This window comes from Anabas testudineus, chromosome 22 (assembly GCF_900324465.2).
Source record: "Anabas testudineus chromosome 22, fAnaTes1.2, whole genome shotgun sequence".
NCBI lineage: Eukaryota > Metazoa > Chordata > Actinopteri > Anabantiformes > Anabantidae > Anabas > Anabas testudineus.
Window position 1 is genome coordinate 12,664,648 of NC_046630.1, and position 24,065 is coordinate 12,688,712.

A 24,065-nucleotide genomic window follows, 5' to 3' on the forward strand; every position below is an offset into this window, starting at 1 on the left:
CATCAGTTCACAAAACATTTTGTCAATACTGCTGTGGAGTGTTAATTTGCTTATTGGCAAACTTCAGGTGTGTAACAATGTTCTTTTTAGTAAGCAGCAACTTCCTTCATGGTGTCCTGCCATAGACTCCCTGCTTGTTCAATGTTTTACCTGTAGACTCATGAACACAAGTGTTAGCCAGTTCCAATGATGCCTTGAAATCTTTGGCTGTCTTTCTGAGTTGCTTCTTTACCTCAAGTGTTTGTTGTGCTCTTGGGGTCATTTTGACTGGCCGCCCACTTCTTGGTAGAGTAGCAACAGTCCCATAGTGTCTCCATTTGTAGATTGCTTTTCTAACTGTAGACTGGTGAGTTTCACTTTGTAACCCTTTTCAGCTATATGCAAATCATCAATTCATGATCGTAGATCCTTCCTTTTGGCATGGCGTGGCTCATATAAGCACATTCTTCTTGTGCAGAACAAACTCAAAAAGTTTGAGTGTTTTTTGTCAGTCAAAGTAGCTCTAGTCCACACCTCCAAACTAATTTTCGTAAGTCATGCTAACATCTGACATCTTTTTTGAGGTCATTAATGAAAGGGTTCACAAACTTTTTCACACATACTGTGAGGTTTTTATGGTTGTTCTCAATAAACACATGAAAGATCACATGTTTTTGTGTTATTATTTTAGGCACATCACATTTGTTTATGCATTCTTCTTGTGCAGAGAAGAAGAATGACTTAGCTGAAGATCAGATAACGTTTTATGACAAATTAATGCAGAAAACCACAAAATTCCAAAAGGTTATACATACTTTTTCTTGCCACTGTACATTAGACATGGTTTTGATCAAAATAACAATATCTCATCTGTTCATCCTCTTAACTTTTAGAGAAAAATTATTGTTATTGCAGCAGCAGCAGAGTGTATATTCTCTAATGTCTTACAGGTGTAAATGTCTGAAGGAGAAACCTCTAAACTAATGCTAATGCTTTTTTCTTTGATTTTAAAAGTCAAGCTTCACACATTCAAATAAAAGATTAATATGAAAAAAATTATAAAGTCTGAAGTGCCTCTAACCACAACAAGAGCAATAAAGTCTGTTTGCACACAGATCCAGTCAGCCCTGAAGCGAGGAGGTGAGAGTCATGACAGCAAACATGTTTGAATGGGAAAGAAGTAAGACACAAGAATGGGATGCGTAAGTGTGATGATAAACCAAGCTGACAGTTAGAGGCGAAGAGATGATAGCCACAATGAAAAGTCATCTGCACAGGAAGGCCAGACGATGAAAACAGAAAGCTTTATTCTGACAGTGAACTGAGTGAGTCAGAGAGGCAAACACGCTAATCACACAATAGAAAAACAACTGAAAACTATTTCGGAGCGAAAATAGAGGTAGTTATTAGAACGATGAGTCAGCTAATGAATGAGAAATAGCACATACCACAGAACACACAGACAGATGGAGGTGTAGAAGAGCTGATATCAAACTGAGGCCTCCCTGGCAAAGACATGAATAGCCATTTTGTGATGGCATTAATACAACAGCACTGCTTTACACATGAAAACCCTTTCAGATTATGACGGATTCACTTTGATGTGGATATATTCAAACTCCCACTTATTTCTACATGAATTGCAAGTACTGAAATGGAGAATTACTGTCACACTAGCATTCCGCCCACAATTGGAAATGTATTTATATATTCTTTTTACAGTCACCATAATTTACATGTAATAATAGAACCACTTGAGGCAATGGTGGAGTATTAGTTGCAGGACAGCTTGATAATGAAGAGCCTCTTCTGCTGAGGTTTAGTGTTATCGCCTTTAAAACCCTGTTTGGCTTGTGGCTTGTGGCATTTATGTGTCTTCTTGTACACTTTGGTTATGTAAAAAAAACATTACTGTAGTATATACTGTAGTTTAGCTCAGAGAGCGGAAGCAATACACCTGCTCCTGGCAATGAGGTCTATTAATACTGTTTTGATTGAGATGTTATTGTGAAACATAAGGTTGGAGCGTATGTGAATGTATCTTTCCATCACGACTGACGCACTTTATCCAGCTCAGCAAGAGTCTGCCTCATAACTAAAATAGAGTATCAATCTATCAGCTGCTTTCCACCAAAGAGTCCTTCACCCAAGCTCTGAGTGCCAGTCTCGAGAGCTAAATATAAACATAAATCTTCCATTCTGACAGCTGTCTTTATGTTTTACACCAGTCAAACTTCCAAATTTCTCCTGGCTTATTTGTGTATTATTCTCTTTGCGCAAGTATATTTCATATTTCTTCTGTGTGGGTTTTTAATGAAATGTGTATTTGTGTATTTTTGTATGCATTTCTATTTTTTGCATAAGTGTTGTAAATAAGCACTCGTGCTGGCCAGATGAATTATTTAGAGGCATAATCGCCTCCAGTGTAAGCAGAGCTTGTAGCAGGGCCTTTAGAGCTGTATCGATGTTTTATGACATGCTTTGAATCATCCACCTCATCTACCCCTCACCCTGCAGCAGTGTGCTCACGCTCCTTCTGTCTGTCCACTGAATCTCTCGTCTTGTCGCTTTCTCTTCATCTTCTGCTCTCTTTCCACCCTCCCTTACTCTCTCATGCTACATATTGTGTGTGTGTGTGTGTATGTGTGTCTATGTTATGGTTCCTGGTCGGAAGCTGCCAGCAGCAGAATTTAGACGCAGCACAGAGGCGCGACTGAGATTCCATGAATTATGAACATGATAGATAGGAAGCTTTCCGACTAGCATTATAAACCAAAGTTTCCTATCACTTCCTCTCCATTCTTCTTATTGTTCTGCTGTCTACCTGTCCAGCTTCTTCTGCTCCCTTCCATTCCTTGTTGTTCTGCTAGGATTTTCCTAACACTCACTTTTCTCACCACCTCGTCTTCCACCTCCTACTTCTTGTGTTCTCTTTTCAAAGTCTGCTTCTTTATATAAACCTAATCTAAAACTTATTGTAGATTGCAAATTGTGAAAGATAAATAGCCTGTTTTTCGATACAGGGGTATTTTTGTGTGGTGTATATTGATACACCGGAGGGAGAAGTGTGTTTGTTTACCTGCTTATTCAAAATGTTTCTGTAGATTTTGTTCAAAAACATATGATGATATAAACATATATATCATTAAAACTGACTGAAATCCAGATGTCATATAAAGTCAACACAGACATACTGTATATTCATATACACAATGCAGGCCTTTTCCACAGAACACATTTTGACATGTCATACCACTAAAAGCGGTAAACGATGGGTGAATCCCTTCAACTCTTTCAGTTTCAGGTCCGTGTTGTTGTGAAATCTAGGTCACTGTCACACTGTCATGACTTACATATTGATAGAATGGAGCAATTAATGCTATTAGTAAAACAATTACCTTTTTACTGATCAACATCAAAAAACATCTTGTTGGGATGACGTTCAGAAAAATGTTTGGATAAATAAGATAAAGGATAGGATAAAATGTTATAGAGCAGGAGTGTCAAATTTAATCCCACAGGGGGGCAAAACTCAAAGCACAGTTTAGGTCATGAGATGTACAGGATAAATATCCAGATTCATAATATGAGCATGCTGGAAAAAAATCTATAATAAAGAAGTTATAATAGGATATATAAAAAATCTAAGTTAAAATAATAACAAATCAAAGGTCACTGGTTTACCTGCAATGTGAGTAACATGTACATTACATACATTTACATCCAAAACATTTTTGAAAGGCTCTGTTTTCAGAATCAGCTTTTCTCTTGGCCATTGTTTAGGGCTGGCTTTGACTTTGCAAATTAGGGTTGTACACATCAACAGACGTTCGGCAGGACATCTGTTGGGCTGCATTACAGGTTTTGTAGTTTGTGTGTTATGTTATAGAGAATCATATAAACACTTGTTGCTGTGTCAGAGATGGGGAGAAATAGCCATCCTCCGCAAATGTCTCACTCTAACTTTCTTACAAACATAACTGTGTGCAGGAGCCATTACCATCCAGTGTGTGTAACCTTCCGATTTCTAAAAGAAGGAAAGGCCATGCCTCCTGTCTGAATTTTTCATTCCTCACCCTCTCTGTCTCTGCATAACAACTGATAAATAAGCAATGAATCCTGAGGACATAAGGCAGAGCGGACTACTCCATACCCCAATATCAAGTCTCCTAGATACACGTTTCCTCTGCCTTTCGTTTTCTGTCTCTTGCTCTTCTTGTCTCTTTAAAACTCGTCTATCTTTCCCACTTCTTCCCCAGTGTGTCAAAGGCTAATTCCTTTTGCTGTGTTCCTCTTCCTTCATTCCTTATTCAGAGAATCATACTGGGAAAACTCTGACTCAGTATGTGGTGGTTAAAGTGCATTTATTTTATGGATTCATTATGATCTTTTGATTTGTTTATTCACCACCACTTTTTAGACTTACTAAAGTACGTAGTAGTGCCTTTTATTTCTGTTTGATAGACAGCTTGGTTGGTGATCAGTCCAGAGTAGCCTCGATTTAGATTAGCATGTACACAGGCCACACCGCCACTTTCTCATTATGCAATTTTCTTCTCAGGCAAAACGTGTGTGGGTTCAGACAGAGAGAGTGAAAGAGTCTGTATTTACAGTGTTGAGAGAGGGAATTAGGGGAGAGACCAAAGGAAGACAAAAAAAGGGTTCAAATTAAATAGTATTTTGTCACCATCTGGTGGTGAAAAGGGACAGTGGCTTAACACATTTAACACATCTCATCTAAACATTAACGTTAATAATCCCACCAAAAGCATATAGAGACTGATAAGTGAGATTTTATAAAGGCTCTGTGCAACTAACATATTTTAATAATCAGATGATAATTTTAATCATACATTGAATAAAAATACAAATAATTTGATTTTACAAATTAAAAGGTCACAGCATGTATTTTATTTGTATTTTGCATAGACTGTCTTTTTCATGTTTACAATGCATTTGCATAGGTCTATAATATAGCCTTTTTTTAAACAATGATTTTCTAAATTATCCTTATACAGTGGTTATTAGCTTTTAATTTATAAAGTTAGCCTAAAGATGGAATATCACATAAAACCCCCAAAATACACTGTTAGGCTAATTTGCAATTATATGTCTGTTTCCACAAACCATCAAGCCTCATGAGCCACCGTCGCCATGTTTGTGACGTTCCTCAGCGGAAGTCCCGCCCCTCCGTTTCATGAACCAATCAGGTTTTAGCTTAAATCTGTTTCTCGTTAGCCGCGAACTGCAAATTTAGCACTGTTATCGCTGTTTTTAACTTTTAAAACGGACCTACTATGGATGTTTTCAACAACATTTAAGGCAGTATGAACACAGAACAGTCTCCGGAAATCCACTGTGGTGTAAATAATAGTTCAGGTTCAACGCCGGAGAGAAACGACCTGAAGAAAGGAGCACTTAAGAGGTAGCGTTAGCTAATTAGCAAACGTTACGGTTAACGTTAGATTTAGCTTTGCTACAGTAGTTAGCTAAAGATATTGATAGCTGTTTGTTGACATTGGATAATATCAATTTGACATACTGATTAATTTTTAAAAATGTAGGTGCACTGTTCACTTGCCTCTTGAATTGTTGTCTAAAAAACCTTCTGAGATTATAGGTCCTATAGCGAAATAAAATGTAATTTTTACTAACGTGAGTGTAGTTAGTTAAAATGCTCCGGGGTCGATAAAGACAGAAGTGTGTTAGAAAGTCCTGACATCATAACCGCATTTTCTTTCTAGAAGAGTTTGACACTTGACAATAAAATCAGAAATTATCAGTCATTGTTGTTGCATTAAAAAAGAAGCATCATCATATCAGTCAGTCTTTCCTCTTTTCTCTAGAACTCCATTCTCAAAATTTAAGAAAGTACACTCCAGCTTCAAGTCGCCTGTAAGTAAGCACCTTCTCTGTCTGTAACATACACTTGCGCAGTGTGCTAGTATCACAGTTGCCTGTTTTGGACCTCACAGCTTCAAGTAACTGAGTGTGCTAAAGTTAGCACTGCAGAAGAGGTGGCAGAGCTAGAGAGAAGAAAAAAGGAGCTTGATGCAGAGATAGCACAGCTGGAAGCTGAGTGAGTACAGCTGTGTGTGTGTTTGTCTTCCTCTATATCTGTTTTTGAGGACCAATTTCTGTGATGTGTCAAGACTGAGAATATAGTTACAACTTGATCATTCAGTTTATGGTTAGGAGGCAACAGTAGTGATGATAACAACACACAATAGGCTGACATATCCATGTAATTGTCTTATGTCTATTTATTTGAGGCACATAGTTTCATCAGTGTTCATATGATTTGCCTCTTTCTCAAATGTTTATAATTTAGTGAGTTTCTGCAGTAGCATTTCCACAGATATGGTTTTGTGTGAGACCAGTTGTATGTGTGTTTCTCCAGGGGATGCAGAGTAGAGGAGCTGGAGCATCATATTGATATGCTGCATGAATACAATGACATCAAAGACATTGGACAGTCACTCCTGGGCCGTATAGGTAAGAGAAGTGCTCTTGCAAGAGCCAAGGTTAAGAAAAGATGAAATTCAGATTTTAAAAAATGGATGATTGTAGGCCACATATAATACACTAATCTGTAACAAATCGATATACAGATGAATGTTAAGATCTATCTTTCCCACCACATATAATTTAACATAAATGTGTTTGAATAAATGTTGCACCATAAATAGGATAACATTTGGTTAGTCGTTGTTGTGGCCAAAACAACATATCAACGAATTACTAATATTAAGTGAAGGGCTGTATAGCATTTTGTGAGGAAAATCTGGAATTTATCAGCGTACCCTCACCATACCATTATGATTTGATTTATTTAATTTTCTCTTCCTTTAGCACAGTTCTTTCAATCAGATCAATATGTTGTCATTTTGACTCTGGTGCAGTGTCATGTAGACTGGCTTTAATTTTGGACTGAGGTGTGGAAAGTTGTTGAGATGAGTTCAACTTGAGCAACCCACAAGATGCACAATATTTGACTTGTCCTTTGATTGTAGTTTGCTTTTTTAGGATTCTCTGCCTTGCCCTTTTTGTTGCATTATAGATTAATTCCTGTTGCATTTACCACTTATGAGTTATTTTGCAAACTGTTCAAAGTAGAGGATGAATATTAAAGGATGACCGCTAACCAAAAACAGTGAATTGAATATGTTGTTCGTACATGTGACTCATGTTACTACCTCAGGCAGCGTGAACCTTTAACTGACTAGATGAGACATACAATAATATCTATATCTGGGCCTAAGAAAACAATCATTGATTTTCAAACTAGTTAAATTACAGCCCCTTACTGTCGAGGGAAAAGTGTTAAAAGAAACATGTTAACCAAAAACCTTGGTCTTTGTGTGCTCACAAAACAATACTTCGAGATTCAAGGTGTTCTACAGCCACCAGAGGGCAACATAGCTGTGGCTGTTTTCCCTCTGACCAGTAAATTAAAGGTTAAATTCAACTCAAGGATTATTTTTGTATTGTATTACCTATAAAACATTCAATAGAAGCACAGCAGAGATTTCTTGGTAACTTCACCTAGTTTGTTGGTACAAAGAGAAGGAGGTCACACCACTAGCAACTCTCATGTGATGATGGCATTTAACCTCCTTACAATCATATTTCCTGTGACACTGCATAGTAGTACAGCATTTATCTGTCAAGCAGCGATGGATGTGTCTGGGGGCACTTCAGTATGAGGAAACAGTAAGCATGTGCTGCGTGAGGTTGAACAAGTATGGAGAAGTTCACACTGTTGGCAAAGATTTGGTGAATCACAGCCAAGTCACAGTATGGTTTATGCATGTGTCATAACAGTCATTGCTTTTTACCTACTTTTAGTTGCATGTGTGTGTCCTGGATATCCCCTATCCCCTTTAGTCTACTTAATTTTTGTGTTGCATACTTGTTATCTACATAGTTTTTATGTTAATGCATATTCTCATTTTGAGAGAACAACAGAGGTAGCTATACATTCCTCAAATGCTTATATGTCAGTTATTAATACTCATATTTTAAATCTATAATGTGAGTTTCTATCTGCCTCTCATGAGGTTTCTGTCTCTTTAAATTCTCTCTCAGTACAGTGGAGAGTCAGGATGATAATGACCTCTTAGTGAATGGAGATGCAGTTTCCCCTTTGACACAATGGCAGTCTTTGACTTACGCACACACAATTATGATCTCTGTCTGTCATGCAAGCACATGCATGCACTAATACATACACACTGACAAATACATACCCATCACCCCCCCTCCCCACTTTATGCCCTCTCCCTCACATTGTCTGGAGCACACACTTACAGTGAGTATACACTTAAATACTGAGGTGCTGTTGTACTGTATGCTGTTATTCTGAGAGGGAGGAGGTGGGTGGGCAGACTGCAGAGTGAGAAAAGACAGGAGATGCCCTCCCATACCCTCTATAAAGACAACTGTCTCTTTGTCTTTCACCATGTCTGCCTGTCGATCAGGATGAAGATCATTGTCACATCTTGTAAGAAATGTTTTATTTTCTGTCCAGATAGTATTTTAATCATTTTGTCAACCCGTGAGTTGTCTAATTAGATTTTACCTCTTCACAAAGTTTTGTTCTTGGCAGTGATCTAAAATGATTCATACATTAACTCACAACTAAATATAATGGTTTGCATCCCTGGTAGAATCCTGTATACCAGTATAATGCATTAGCAAGCTGTAGTAACAAATGCTACAGGATTGTCAGTCTGTTACATAGGAAAACACAGTACAGGCCATCTGGTCTTTGTATCAGGCTCAGCCCGGCACAGCTCAGTAAAGCTTGGTTCATGATGCAATAGAGGCAGAAGTCTGTCAGTGGGGTTTGTTTAAAATCTTACAGAAGATGATTTATAGTAAATATAGTAAATTGTTCACTTTAACAGGGTTAAAGCAAAATAGATTTTTTTTTTGTATAATATATAAATAAATATACGCATGTTTTTATGCTGTAGTGAAAATCACATAATGGTCTAACATAGGAGCTCTCTCTCTTTTTTTTTTTTTTTTTTTTTTTTTCTTTCAATTGTATTTACAGTTACATTTAGTCATTAGGCAGACGCTTTTACCAAAAGTGACTTGCAAGTCACTTGCAAGGCAAAAGCAGGCTAAGCGTAAGGAAGTCTTGCCTAAGGATCCCTGATGGAGGTAGGCAGCCTTAAAGCTGCTGAATCAAACCCTTCCATCGAGTACAGTCCTAATGTTTAAAGTGATCCCTTTTGTTTAGCACTGTGATCTTGGTCTGCTCAATGTTTTGAGGATTGTTTGAAAAGACGACTAGAGGAAGCTGACCCTGTAGTCTGCTGAAAGGGACTTTGCTATGTCTTGCAGCTGCTCTGAGGGGGACCACCACACGGGATCTCTACAGCCACTTTGGTCTGGAACTGGATGACTGAAAGAAAAGAATGAAAATACAGTGGCGAGACTGGTTCGTAAAACAAAGGGAGAGGGGAATAAAGATAAAATCCTTTTGATTGGATAATGGATTTGGCCCAGGGATGTGACTGAAAAAACTCTGTTAAACTGGGATGTGCCCATTTTCTGATAATTCTGTTTTCATTTCTTCAGAGAGACAGATTTAAATAGTGGCAATTAGCATGATAGGGTGAAAATAGGTTTAAAAGGCATCTGCTTTAAACTGTTAACTTAAGGTATTGACAGAAACAAATGTTCATATTATAAGACTTTACCCCGGCCTGTTGCCTTCCTTTACTGTGCAAGAATGTAAATGCTACTGAGACACAACTTTGAAAGAAACTGTTTTAACTAACAGGATGGGAGTTTGATTAAGGGTATGTGTGATGGCTGTTAGTTCTCTCTGACTTTGGTTTGTTATTTAAAGAAAAGAGAGATTGCCGAAATGTCAACTTAAAGTGTCAAATAAAATTTGTATAATAGAGTATAATATCCTTTGTACACTGACGATAATCAGGAACCAGCATACACAGTATGTTCCTATTCCTATTGTCACCCCTGAGCCCACTGGTAAACTGTCAGTTGGCATCAATATACACTGCCAATTTTAATAGTAATTTCAAACCCTCCATCAAGTTAGTATTTAAGTAATAGTCTAACTGTTAAAGATACGTTTAGTTTTTTTGGCAAACTAATTTATAGCAGGCCTACCTTTTGATTCAACGTTGATGTTGATGTCACATTCATTTATAGTTTCTTATCTCTTTCCACACGATCATCTAAACATTTAATGTAAACAAAAAGTATTTGGCTGCCTAGTTCTTATATTTAAAAATGTCCCAGTGTTGTTCTGTTTGCAGAACACAGATTAGTGGTGTATTGACCCAAAACAGGGTGAGCCCTTATCTGAGAGCCACTGATGATGTGTCTCTCCGTCACTCTTTCACGTACCATCTCATATACTGGGATCAGTGCTGTACTCTTGATGCACCAGTAGACACCAGATGATAAATGCTGGTTAAGGTGCTCACCTACACGCATTGCAGTGTAAAACTTTTACTTTTATCTCATTAATCTTTTACGTTATTTTAGATCCAGCCAACAATTTGAAACTGATTTACTTTCAAGATAATTTCAAAGCACCTACAAATAAGCACATCCCTGTAATGTCAGCTCTGAAGACCACTGAGGAAATGAGCTCTTAAGATCTGCCACAGTTTGTTATACTAGACTTTATGTAGTCTTCCCTGGGCGTGTAGTGTATTTCATGACATGTCACACTGCTGCAATGTCCACTGTCTTGTGTCAGAATGTTTCTGCTTTGTCACTTTTGGCTGCAGAATTGCAGTTGCAGCAACCAGCAAGGAGTTCATTTGTCAGGGCCTTGAGTGATGTTGGAACTTTATTTTGTTGGTTTATTATTTGACAGACTTTATCACCTGACTGAAACATCTTTAAGCCCTACTATCCATCCCTGCAGCCTAAATATTTATGGAAGCTACATCAACAGTAGTTTAATATTCACGTGTTGCCAACACCGTAAATTCAAACACAACTACAGGATTTCACCTGAGGATCCATCCTCGACCTGAGAGGTTAAACCTAAGTCAGCTGGTGTTGCAGAGAAAACCTGCTGGTAGTTTTATTGTACATCCTCAGACAGCGGGGCAATTGTTAGTGTAGTCCAGGTTGTTGTCTGAGGTCTTGGTCTTTCTCATTCTTCGGGTCCCCTCTGTTGACAAATGTCTTTTCAAACCACATCTTGTGGCTGAGCGCGGGGTGATGAATGGACGTGTTGAGGCGGCCTCAGCAGGCAGAGGAGGCAGGGCTCGTTTTACACCACACACTGTTCCGCATCAGGGCCTTGTCCTCGCTGTCTGTCGATGAACCGGCAGGGCCGCACCGCATTTCCTCTTCACCAGTGCCGCAAAGCCCGCCTCCACTGGAGAGGATATTTAGAAAACCGTAATCCTCCATTGGTCCTGGCACCCGTCCGTCAGCGCTTACTCCTGATACACTGATGGGACGCAGACGGCAGTAGGCGGGCGCAGCTAAGAAAATTATAAGGTCATTTGAATTGCGTTTTCTAGCGAGCTTATCGGCTACAATGAACGTAGATATAATTTCAGCGATTGTGACAATGAACGGATGATGATCGCAGGGTCAAAGTCGATGCGCACAGCCAGGCGAATCTGACTCCAGACCCATCGGAGGACATGAGGAGCAGCCCCTTGTGGTATTAACAGGAGGGTATCCCGGTGCGTGTTTCTCTGTGCGTTTCTGTGAGCCTCTACCGAGCCGACCGAGCGGAGGGGGCGACCCGGCTAGCTTATAAGCCGATCAAGGTGGAATCGCACACAACGAGTTTGACGTCTGGGCTTTTTTGCGCACCTTCATGCTGACGGTGTGAACGAGGTGGAAGGTATGTAAGCCAAAACCGGTCTTCCCAGCCACAGCCCACGATGTCTAAGCGCCCCTGCGATGTTCAACTTCACGGATGGGTCTGGCTATAATGTGCTAGGGGAAATTGAGAGAGAGCCCTTGTCCTCTGTCAACCTTGTGAGCGATCAACCCACTGTAGACACACGATGGGCGACAGTGATTCTTTATTATCGGACTGCTGTCTGTTCCTTAAGGATCATTTGTATTTTGCACGTATAGCACATTCAGCAGGTCTCTTCATCCTGTGCTGTTGATGATGTCTCCCTGTCCGTCCGCTTTCTTGCTAACCGATGCGCGCAATAAGCTGCGCATCCTGTTTCCCATGCGCGCATGATAATCAGATTGGCCACATATGTGTTATCCAACCGGGGCACGATTGAAGGCCCTGGTAAAGCGCACATGGCATGCTAAGGTGTAGTCAAACCACCAGTGGGTTGAGCCTCTATGGTTTCCCCGTCCACTACCGCAGTATGATGCTACGCGCCTTTAAGTTTCCGGGTGTAGCAGGGAACGACGAAGCTTTTTATTCTCACTGTGAAGTGTTAACGTCCTGTAGTGCATTTCTTCCTCTTGATGTGTGACAGGGGCTTTCTAGTCGATCTGTCGGACATTTAGAGTAATTTAGCAGAATGTGGGCCTTTGTTCAACAAAGCCATCAGAGCAATAACTATCGCGTCAGCATGTGTATAATATAATGTGAGAAACACTAACGGGATGGACCAAAATAGGTCCTGTGGTTGTTCCAAAAATGTTTAACTGAAATAACTTGCCACGTTTTCTACGTAGGTTAATGAATTGATAATAAGCAGCCATGTAACAGTATCTTTTAGTGGTTTAGGATCAGCTTCCTACCTATCAGGTGGCACTGTGCACCAGTGTCAACACATTTACATTTAGTCATTTGGCAGATGACTTACAAGGTACAAGGCAAAGGCAGGGTAAGCATGAAGAGGTCTTGCCTAGAGACCTCTACTGGAGGTAGACCACAGCCAGGATTTGACCCGAGTCTCCTACATGGAGGGCGTTGATCTTCCCACCACACTATCCAGCCAACACAAGCTGTCACCTGTCACTGTGGACTGTTCACTGAATCTTGGGCGTTATTCAATTACAAGGATTGTCTCATTGTACCACTTCTACAAATGCTTTTTACACATCAACAGCACTTACAAAATTTCCTCAATGACTAGAAACCCACAGCCTACTAGAGCTGAGTCATTGGGTTGAAATGGGAACAGGATATGTAAACGAAATCATAGCAGATAACATTCTTAAGTGACTCACTTGAATACCACAATGAAGACACAAACTCAAGATCACTTTTGCGTACTTAAACCACATATGCCCTTTGTCCTACTGAACTGATGTTTGGTATAAAATGTTTGTGATTAGTAGCTGTGGTCTGCAGCCTGTCGACCACTATCTGTATCTATTTATACGTGTGTGTGCATTCTTTCAGGATGATGCGTCTAGCGTGTTGCACTGCCCTGCTGTTTGTGTTACGTCTGCTGGTGGGCTTGCCTTGGTACCAGGTTTTTCCAGCCATCTCAATCTTCTACCTGGGAAGTGGAGGATGGAGGTTCCTACGGATTTTTGCCAAAACAATTGGCAGAGACTTACAGTAAGCATGGAGACGTGTCTTTAGTTTTTTTCTTGTCTTCACTGTTTGCTATCACAGCAGTATGTAAATATTTTGACAGTAATAACTTTGGGTCATTTTGGCTCTGCACTTCAGAACTCAGGACCTGAAGTGAAACAATAACCATAAGGATAAAATGAACAGTACATTCACTGCACTATTATCAGGGTTTTACAACACTGCTCAGACATCATAGATCAACTTCCTATGAGTGTCTATTTAGAACAGATGAGAGACTAGCTGAAGGCCCTCCCCTTTTATTTCAGGTCTATTGCACTTGATATGCAGTCAGTACATAAAATATGTCGCTGTCCAAATATGTAAAGGCATCTCACCATTCAAAGATCTTGATAGTTATAGTCAACCAAAACACGGACTGTAGTTGCTGAAAAATATTAAAATATAAAATATATTTGCCATATAGTATTAAGATATCATAGAAGGACCTCCAGCAAATTTGTAGGTCTTTGCATAGACGTTTAACAAAAACATTAGAGTGGGTGCAGCAAGGCTATAAATCATAATGATGATTTATCACCTCTCAATGCGAAGATATGTGATGAAACAATCACACTGACTCATAGTGATGTATCAGTTAATTATTAAATACATGGACATAGTCGAGTTTAAATACCTGTTTGATAAATTATTGCAAAGAAATTAATGTGAGCAACTTTGAGGAGCTGCTTTTGCTTGTTAGTGTGAATGTGTTGTATTGAAATATTTTCACATATTTAGACCTAGAAAAATGTAGACCGACATACTTATAATGAGCCAAGACCTGTGACACTTGCTCTACATGCCTACGTTGAGAGCCAGTGTTTGCAACCACCTGCATAGTCTTGTCATGCATGTTTCAGACTGTAGTGACATGGCAGGTAGGCTGAAATCTTATACACAGTAGACAATAGAGAGCCTGGGGTAGGAGAAATGGTTTACCGGTCTTAGCCAAGAGCCAATATTTACATTTGGTGGTTGTCATGGTAAACGGTTTGCAGTTCCTTTTTGCTTCATTTCCCCACAAGTGATTCTAGTAAATAAACTAAAATAAATAAATACAAAAAAATAATGTCCTCTTTCTAATTGGTTAGACATATAAAGATAGCATTAAAAACTATGCTGAGTTGTCAAACAATAAGGTCATGGCATAACAAATGCCATGACCTACAGTTCTCATAAGTCTGTATTAGCAATGCCTTTACCCTCAAAGTTAAAAGAATCCCTGTACGCGACTCTGTCAAAGCATGTGGTCACCTCAGTCACTTATAAATTCTTACTGTGTAATGTGCTGTGACACTGCTGTAGGTATTTACACTCAAGCTCTGCTGATCACATCGTAATCCTTTTTTTTTTTTTTTTCTTAAACACTAAACCAACCACCAGTATACATAGTTTGGTACCTATACATGCTAATAATTGTCGCTGGGTGGTTTGGTAAGAATCAAGCATCTGTGTCTGCTAGAACTGGTTGTATATAGAGTTGTTATTCTCTCCTTAATGGCACTCTGCACTTTGTTGCCAATTTAAGACTCCAATCAGATCAGTTTTATTACAGGTCCATGTAAAAGTCACTTTGATAACAGTAGGGCAGCATGATAAAAAAATGTCTTAAATAAATGAGTTACATAGCGTAGAAGTCATGTACCTCCTGTGTAGAATTAAAAAGAGCCCCAAACGACTTTATTGTGCCTAGGTTTGCAAATAAATGACTTGAATTATACAGCAGTACAACAATAAATTATTGATATCTAGACTTGAGGAAACTCAACTCTTGTGTAATGATACAAATATTATCAACAGCACAATATAGCCATGCTGTAACCTGGCTTGATAGATTTTTATGTTTCAGTAATGCAGTGTGATCAGGAGAATGGCCATTATCTGTAACCTTTGCACCATAACCATAAAGTTATGGTGCAAGGTTCTTTGTAAAATTACTTCATAAAGGTAAATCATGAAGTTAGAGGTTTCCATTATTGTGGACTTTATCCCTTGGACCCACCTAACTTTCTCCATCATAATGCTTTTTTGTTTTTTGAACCTAATACTTTTGGGCATTGCTGTAATTTAAATCAAACTATGTAATTATTTTAATTTTACAACAAAATAACTTAATAGTTTTTTGTACTGAAAATCAGCTGATGCTGCTGGCTACCTACCTTAAGTAAATCTATCTAAAAACTTTGTAAAATGGCTAGCAGTATATTTATCATTATTGTGGTGACACATTTAATCACAGTGCACTGACCTTTTTAGTGCGGTGGCTAAATGATCTTTAAAAGAACAACAGGAACAGTTGTTGCAGCTTGCTTAGCTAGCTTATTTCTCTTTTAATAATTTTGTCTTGTTCTTGTTCAGTGCGGCAAGCGTGTTGTTGCGCGTGAAGATGAATGTCAGACGTCACCTCAGAGAGAAGAACACGATTCCCAGGGTTTTTGCTGAAACGGTGCGCCGCCATGGTGACAAAACGGCGCTGATCTTTGAAGGAACTGGAGAGAGGTGGACCTTCAGACAGTTGGATGAGTACTCCAACAGGGTGGCTAACTTCTTACTGGACCGGGGTTTCAAAGTAAGGTCTACAAAATATGTCATAAAAGATGAAGGGGGGAAATCTAAAATAAATTGAATATGCCACCCCAACATACAGTTTTAGAAAAATATCTTAATTGCATATAACTGCTTTCATTTAAGCTTTAAAAACAATGCTAAAGTGGATTTTTTTTTGTTTTATTTGTTTGTTTTTGTTAAAACTCATTCAAATGTTGTTTCTATAATGTAGGGGGTATAATATGATCTCTTTATAGAGAAACACATTATATAAAAATGAAAGAATCCTCCTCTGATTTCCTTTTCCCCTTCAGGATGGCGATGTTGTGGCCCTTTTCATGGAGAATAGGTCCCAGTATGTGGGCCTATGGCTGGGCATGGCCAAGATCGGTGTAGAGGCTGCTCTTATCAACTTCAATTTGAGACTAGAGGCCTTGGTCCACTGTGTCACCATCTCCAATGCCAAGGCTGTGGTGTTTGGCTCAGAGCTTATTGATGGTAAGAGCAGAGAGAGTGGGAGAAGGGGATGGGCAGAGTCAAATATTAGAAAAGTAACTAAAGGACGTGATAGGTTTAGTTTATTAGACAAAATCCTCAATAGCTAAAAATCTTATATTTATAGTCGGAACAGTACAGCTTTGACTTATGCTGATGAATGCTTTGCCTCCACTGTGATGTGAGAGGTAAGTGTTGCAGCTTATACGCAACATAAGTCATAAAAGATAGATGGGATTGGAGGAGGCGTCTCTTTGGTATCTGTCAATGGAGTGTAAAATGACTGGTGAATGGAACAAAGAGAAGCAGTAATGAAGAGGGAAGTGGGAATTTCTCTATTATCAATCTGTAGTGTTCAAGGTTTCAGCAAAGAAGAATGATAAATGATAAACTGACACAGATACTGTATCAGCAGACAGAGTTATAGCATGATATTGAGTCTACAGTTAACTATTGATGTACAAAACTTTTTAACAGATAAGTTTGTTCTATGTCTGTGAAATTGGCTAGTACACTGTTCAGTGTGCAGTTGTTGAAAACTGTATAAACTATTGTTCATTGCTTTTAAATATTTTGAGCAAGCTTCATCCGTCTAACCATTCACAGAATTTCAATCCTTTCTGCTTGGTCAATAGGTTTGAGGTATCTCATTTGTTGTTATTTCATAAGAAAGACTTCCTGAAGCCCTCAGCACAGCAGAGCAGGGAAGGGGGGGGGGGGGGGGGGGGGGGGGGGGGAGCAGAGTGTATTGATCTGCAGTCTAATGCAGGCGCTAGCCTAAGTTGCATATTGTAGCTTTAAATTTCGGCTCTATTTCAATCTCCTCTTGAGATTCAATCTGAAAAGCCCTGATCGCAAGAGCTATTAAGAGTGAATTATGTTGGAGCTGTTCTCTTTGTATTGGATCTTGGACCTATCATGTGTTTATGCCTTTAACTAATTGGAAACGCAGTCTCTTTGCTAGTGAGCAGACCAAAGTTCGAGCCAGTAGCATTAGCATTAAGCCAGCATAACACAAGCCTTAGATTAGGACACACTGACTTTTACAGGGAAAATACGAGAACTCTTTGAATTTATTCTTTCATTTCTACAGTCTGTTTTATTTAACTGTTTCTCTGTCACTTCCCCACCTTCCACTCCAGGTTATTTTAAGACTGATCCATGGTACCTGGTTCTGTTCACCATTTGTTCCATGGCTGTACAACATGTAGAAATAATATGATTTATTGTTTGTTTTTTTTCTCTTCTTCTTATAGCTGTATCCGAGGTCCACAGTTCGATGGGCAAAGCAGTGCAGATGTATTGCTCTGGAGACTGGGACCCCAAACGAGTCCCAGAGGGAACTGAGTGCCTGGAGCCCCTGCTTGCTGCTGCATCATCTCACCTGCCTAGCCAACCACCACGCTCCTTCACCGGTGAGAACATCACAGAGCCTATCACTTCTCTCATAACTCATCAGAGTTTCCGGAAGGTGTCAATAGTTAAAGTTGATTTAACGAAAGGCTATTTGCATGCTTTACGACCCTCCTGATTTTCCTGGGAGACTCCTGTCTCTGGCCTGTCTCCTTTCTCTCATCTCATCATCACAACCTGTAAGAGTAATGTTTCCACTCTGATAACAATACAGCTACATCTTATTGTCATGAACATGAGTGCTGTTTGTGCCTCCACCTCATGCACCAAGTGCAAAATTAAGAGCAAAAGAAAGAAATATTTCCATGTTTCAAAAATAAATTTGCTTTGTGAATATACGTGTATTTAAGCCATGCATTAAACCACATAAGTTAAACCACTCTCATCTGTGTCATCTTTTTCAGATCGTCTGTTCTACATTTACACGTCTGGAACCACTGGGATGCCTAAAGCTGCAATTGTTGTGCACAGCAGGTAGGAAAGAACCATGCAGCTGACTATACACTCAGGAACTACAGCTGCTCCCTTTGTTGATCCATGTAGCCTTCATGTGTAGTACAAATACAGTTAGAAGAGAAATACCTAAAACTTGTTGGTCTTGTTTTAATTTCATTTTTTCCCTTTCCTTGCCTCACCCAACTTTGGTTTTCAGGTACTACCGCATGGCAGCTTTGGTATATTATGGCTTTGGAATGACATCAGATGATGTGTTGTATGATTGTCTTCCACTCTACCACTCTGCAGGTAAAACCACAAGTGTATGTATTTAAAGTTGTAAACGTGAAGTTTAAAATTAGAGCAGTTCAAAGTACATTATTAAAAGCTAAGTCAGACCAAGACTACTTTCTTTAAGGAACCTCAGTTTGTTCAGGTCTGCACATCTGAATGCTGTGTTCAGTTATTGCCATACAAATTCTTCTAGTGGGGAAAACAAGCCCCCAAGTTTTCTTCCAACCAGATGAAGCAGTGCAGGTTTGACCTCACAAGCTACAACTAGCCATTCGTTTTTCTCATGTCTGTAACTACTGCTCTTGTTTCTTCATTCACTTTAGTTGCTGAAATTTATCATAAAAACACAGTTTTCAGAGGTTTTTGTTTCACTATTTTCTAAAAGAAAAACTTGGGAATGTCATGGTCACACAATGTCACACAGAAAGACTGATAAATACATGTATGTGCTGTTTATTGTTTGAATTAAAGAAGGAGTTCATTGTTTTTGCTTTAAATGATGTGTTTGTAGATTTTCATGGTGAGGCTCATATTCTATTACCCTCACACCTCACACCTGGTATTCCTTTGTCCACAGGAAACATTGTGGGAGTGGGTCAGTGTATAATCCATGGCATGACTGTTGTCATCAGAAAGAAGTTCTCGGCATCACGTTTCTGGGACGACTGCGCCAAATACAACTGCACTGTAAGAAGAATGTGCATTACAAACCACTCTTTGCAGATATAGTTACTGAGTAACACAGTGCAGTTTCAATGGTTGCAGAAAAGACATTTTTCTTGTACTTGTTCTTCTTTTTTTAATAAAAAAAAAAACCAAGAATGAACATTATATCTATATGTTAATTAAGAGTTTGGTATCGTTTCAGTAATTCATCTATTCTCTGTTCTGTCATCACAAACATTTTTCCTCACTGCCATCCACCAGATTGTGCAGTACATTGGTGAGATCTGCCGATACCTGCTGAACCAGCCCGTTCGCAACACAGAGCGTCAACATAAGGTGCGCATGGCGCTGGGCAACGGCCTGCGTCAGTCCATATGGGAGGAGTTCATGAACCGCTTCAATATCCCACAGATTGCAGAGTTCTACGGTGCTACAGAGTGCAACTGCAGCCTGGGCAACTTTGACAACAAGGTGGGACATGTACAGCAGCCAGGTGTTGATGATGATCTGACCAAACTTCATAATGGTTTTAGGGTCTCTACCCACTTAAGTCCTTTCACCTTTGATAAAGATTTTCTTTTGATTTCTGCTCTGAAAACCTCATCATGTTAAGCACTGTGATTTTAAAAATGTGTTCTTTTTTTCCTAGTTTTGGGAACTTCTCATCAGTGTGCAACACACAGCACTGCAGCCATTTCACTGGTTTATACTGGTCTGCTTGTGTCTTCATTTACAGCGCTGAAAACATTGTAATAGTTGACTTTTTTTGTCTACACTCTAGGTTGGAGCATGTGGCTTTAACAGTCAGATTCTACCCTATGTCTACCCAATCAGACTGGTGAGGGTCAATGAAGAGACCATGGAGCTCATTAGGGGACCTGATGGCGTCTGCATTCCTTGTAAACCTGGTACGCTTACTGTATACACATATTAAAGTGTACCTGTAGATGCAGAGTGGTGGTGGAGCATACACTACTGTTCATAAAGTTCCCTCCACATCATCTGTTTGATCAGTGAAATAAGGCATGCAGTCTGAACTCTTGTGATTTCTTCTTGTTGACATTTCAACTGACTTGTTAAAGTCAATTAGCTGGTTAGCAAACACTGGCACACATACAGAAATCTTGAAGAAGGGGTTTGTAAATAAGGAATGGAAACTGAAAGAAAGTAGTCTTATTGGTTATTCTAAACGCTGACAAAGACTCACAGGCACTCACAGGCTTGATGGAGATCAAACATCAGTTACCTTGAGTTGTGCAGATGGTAATTTGACTTGAATTGGCACATAAATGCCAGATGCACATTCATAAACCCTCTTGTCATTAACACTTCTCTCTTTCTGTCTAGGTGAACCTGGCCAGCTAGTAGGCAGGATCATTCAGAATGACCCTCTACGGAGGTTTGATGGCTATGTCAACCAATCAGCAACCAGCAAGAAGATTGCTCAGAGTGTTTTCAAGAAGGGAGACAGTGCCTATCTCTCTGGTTAGTCACACACACTGACTCAAACACCACATTCTCTGCTGATTGAGTTTTTTCAAATGAATATGCTCACTTTAACCCCTCTTACCAGGTGATGTGTTGATCATGGATGAATGCGGCCACATGTACTTCAAGGACCGAACAGGAGACACTTTCCGCTGGAAAGGAGAGAACGTCTCAACAACAGAGGTGGAGGGAACTCTCAGCAGGCTGCTAGACATGAAAGATGTAGTTGTGTATGGAGTTGAAGTACCAGGTAATATCATCTGTGACACTGCTCATGCTTGAATATCTGTTTTTATTTGTGCTTGAAGGTTAATTCCTCAATTCTTATTTTGACTTGGAGCTGTCTAAGAATGCGTTCATACCTACAGGATGCAGTCCGTTTGAGTGGAACTCAAGTTTGTTTTCCCTCTTGGTGCAGTACATTTTGTCACAGTAATCATAATTTGAGGGTATTAGATTATATGTAGATTATAAACACCCAAAACATGCTACAGGATGAATTGTGGTCAAGTGTGGAGTCATAAGGACGTACAGTGCCTCATAGATATTTGATCAGATGACAATAAACAATCTCCTGTGAGGACCAACCCATACATGTTAACCTATATCATGAAATTAACCCTCTCATGTTACAGAAACGGCAGCATAGCTCACAACACAGGATATTCTTCCTCTATTTACTTTTTTGGATCCTGTGGCAGAAACATCTGGATAAGTGGAGAGGACATTCTTGCGTGGTTTGAAGTGACACATTTTGGCACGCTTAGAATTTTCTTTTTGAAAAGAAACTGAACCTTGAGGGTTGCAAACCAAGTGTGCAAACTCATCATGTGATTCAGCCAGAACAAATGTACTAAGTTGTGAAAACGCCCTAAGTGTGCAACCTTCCACTACACTGTTAAAATGCATGTACAAAATAAATTAATTTAAATTAAAGTAACATCCTATTTGAAAAACTAAATCAACAACATACTGAAGGTGGACATAAACAACATGTTACTGCAGTCACTGACTGCTGCAGTTTGCAAAGAGATGGAGAGAATGAAATTGAATGTTTGATCCTAGAATCAGGATTTTACAAATGACACCTCAGTTGTTATTACATTCATTAATCCCAAAAAGGGAAGACTAGTATGGTCATCCATGCAGAAGTACCATATGCGTCCAATGGATCCGATGGATACCTAACTACTATAAGCAGTTGACTCTGACTATAACTGCAGTGTATGAAGAGAAAATGTACAGAGAGACCTGTAGAGTGCTCTAAGCTCAGCATCAAAATACTACACACTGTACCCATGCTGGCTGTAACACCACCACAAAAACTGTGTAAAAAAACTTTAATGGCATCATTGTACAAACACAAGCATCTGTGTGACTTTAAACGTCTGTTTGCTTTGCCTGTTTCTATCTGTACAGGAGCAGAGGGAAAAGCTGGAATGGCAGCCATTGCAGATCCATCTCAATCCACAGACCTGGAGAAATTTGTGAAGGACATGGAGAAGGCTCTCCCTCCATACGCCAGACCTGTCTTCCTCCGCTTTCTTCCGGAGGTGAACAAGACAGGTAAGTTTTTGTAGAATACAGCAACATTTTAGATATGTGGAGTTTTATATCTGAAGACTGTTTTCACATTCATCTACCGACAATTTTGTGCTCACCTTAAGTCTCACTTTGACATGTCATACAACCTCACAATACATTTGGAAGGTAATCACTGTCTGAAATGAAAACTAGACACCTCAAGCACATGAACTGAGAGTACACTTTGCAGTAGGAACATCTTGTGTCTAGTACCCAAACTTTTGGAAATAAAAACTAACTCCTAATCCTGAAAGACAGTAATTAAAAGTAAAAAAAAAAACAAAACACAGCTAATAATGAAATAATAATAATGACATACTTTATTGATCCCATTGGGGAAATAGTTGAAAGAGACAATGTAGGACATCATGTTTTGCTTTGTGTCTTTCTTGCTCAGGAACCTTTAAGTTCCAGAAGACAGACTTGCGTCGGGACGGCTTTGACCCCAGTGCAGTGTCAGACAGACTGTACTTCATGGATTCCAGCAGAGGGCGCTATATGCGTCTGGATGATGAGCTTTACCGCTCCATACTGTCAGGGAAACACAAATTGTGATGACCAGGCTGATCACTACATATATTCAACAACAAACACGCACACACACACACACTCACACATACATAAAGGTTGAGAAAAGAAGATAATACTGTGTGACCAGGATGACAGAATGCAGGACCATGCCCCTCTATACACACAAAATACACATAAACTAATAGCCATACACAAATGCCAACACATTTACACATACACACGCACACAGTGTACTCTTAAACCCACATTGCTCCCTAAAAACACAGCACACACAGACACAGATGCACACAACTCCACTCCATCCATCCCACCTGAAATCTCCTCTCGCTACCTCAGCAAACACAGAGAGAGGCACAAACCCAGTAACCAGGTCTATTTGGAAACTTGAAATCACCCTTCACAGTTACACACAGTTCTCAAACAGCCCACGCCTATTCATCGTGGTCCATCAAACCAGATGTTTTGCTGAGGGGTTGATGAGGAGTACAGGCTGCCTGGCATCCAGAATGCAAAAACTTGAAACTACACATAACCACAAACCTGATGGATGATAAAAAAGGAACATGGATTCAGTAATTACAATGTGTGGCATCATGGAGGGACCTACGAGGACCTGAACTGTCTCTACTAGTTGTAATGTTTTGTATTGAAATTGTTATGTGAAAGTCCGGACTCTCTGCTGTTGCCTTCATCTGCACAATTCGCCAGCAGTGACAAACCTGCTTGACAGTTTTCCTCTATCTTCAATTAATTTTTCCTTCTCTGGTCTCCTTGTCTTCATTTCCACCTTTGCTCTTCAGAGCCAGAGTTGAAATTGAGAAAAGGACATCATTGATTTGATGAGTTATTAATGTAATAAGTGATTATAGAAGTTAAATTAGACCAGTGGTTGAAGCTGAAAGATTTACTAAAGTGCAATAGGACTCCAGTGTTTGTAGTGCACTAATCAGCTGCACCACACAAGAGCTGATATTTTGTTTTTAAAGCTTTGTACTTCAGTATGTCTGCATCACACCAAATCTATTTAAGTTGTAGTGTTTGTTTACATATTTAAGACAATATGAAAGTTTTAGTAATTTATGTTAGAAGATGTTGCTTTTTGTTGTTTTTGGAG

The 24,065-nt window shown here is 39.4% G+C and overlaps 1 protein-coding gene across 4 annotated transcripts; it reads left to right on the forward strand.

Moving 5' to 3' along the window:
* The first annotated feature begins 6,381 nt into the window (after positions 1-6,381).
* slc27a4 (solute carrier family 27 member 4) lies at positions 6,382-23,686 on the forward strand. 4 transcript variants are annotated; one of them, XM_026339697.1, is made up of 15 exons: positions 6,382-6,474; positions 9,334-9,430; positions 13,319-13,480; positions 15,857-16,067; positions 16,360-16,543; positions 17,797-17,955; positions 18,358-18,427; positions 18,606-18,697; positions 19,260-19,369; positions 19,610-19,819; positions 20,130-20,256; positions 20,696-20,833; positions 20,922-21,086; positions 22,256-22,402; positions 22,818-23,686. In XM_026339697.1, exons 2-15 carry the CDS (start codon positions 9,408-9,410, stop codon positions 22,973-22,975), a joined length of 1,956 nt encoding a protein of 651 aa, XP_026195482.1. In that variant the 5' UTR covers positions 6,382-6,474; positions 9,334-9,407; the 3' UTR covers positions 22,976-23,686. The 4 variants fall into 4 exon arrangements, with proteins under 4 accessions (XP_026195482.1, XP_026195484.1, XP_026195485.1 ...); XM_026339699.1 differs by lacking the exon at positions 9,334-9,430 and having other exon boundaries at positions 6,387-6,474; XM_026339700.1 differs by lacking the exons at positions 6,382-6,474; positions 9,334-9,430 and adding an exon at positions 11,330-11,484.
* Positions 23,687-24,065: the final 379 nt, after the last annotated feature.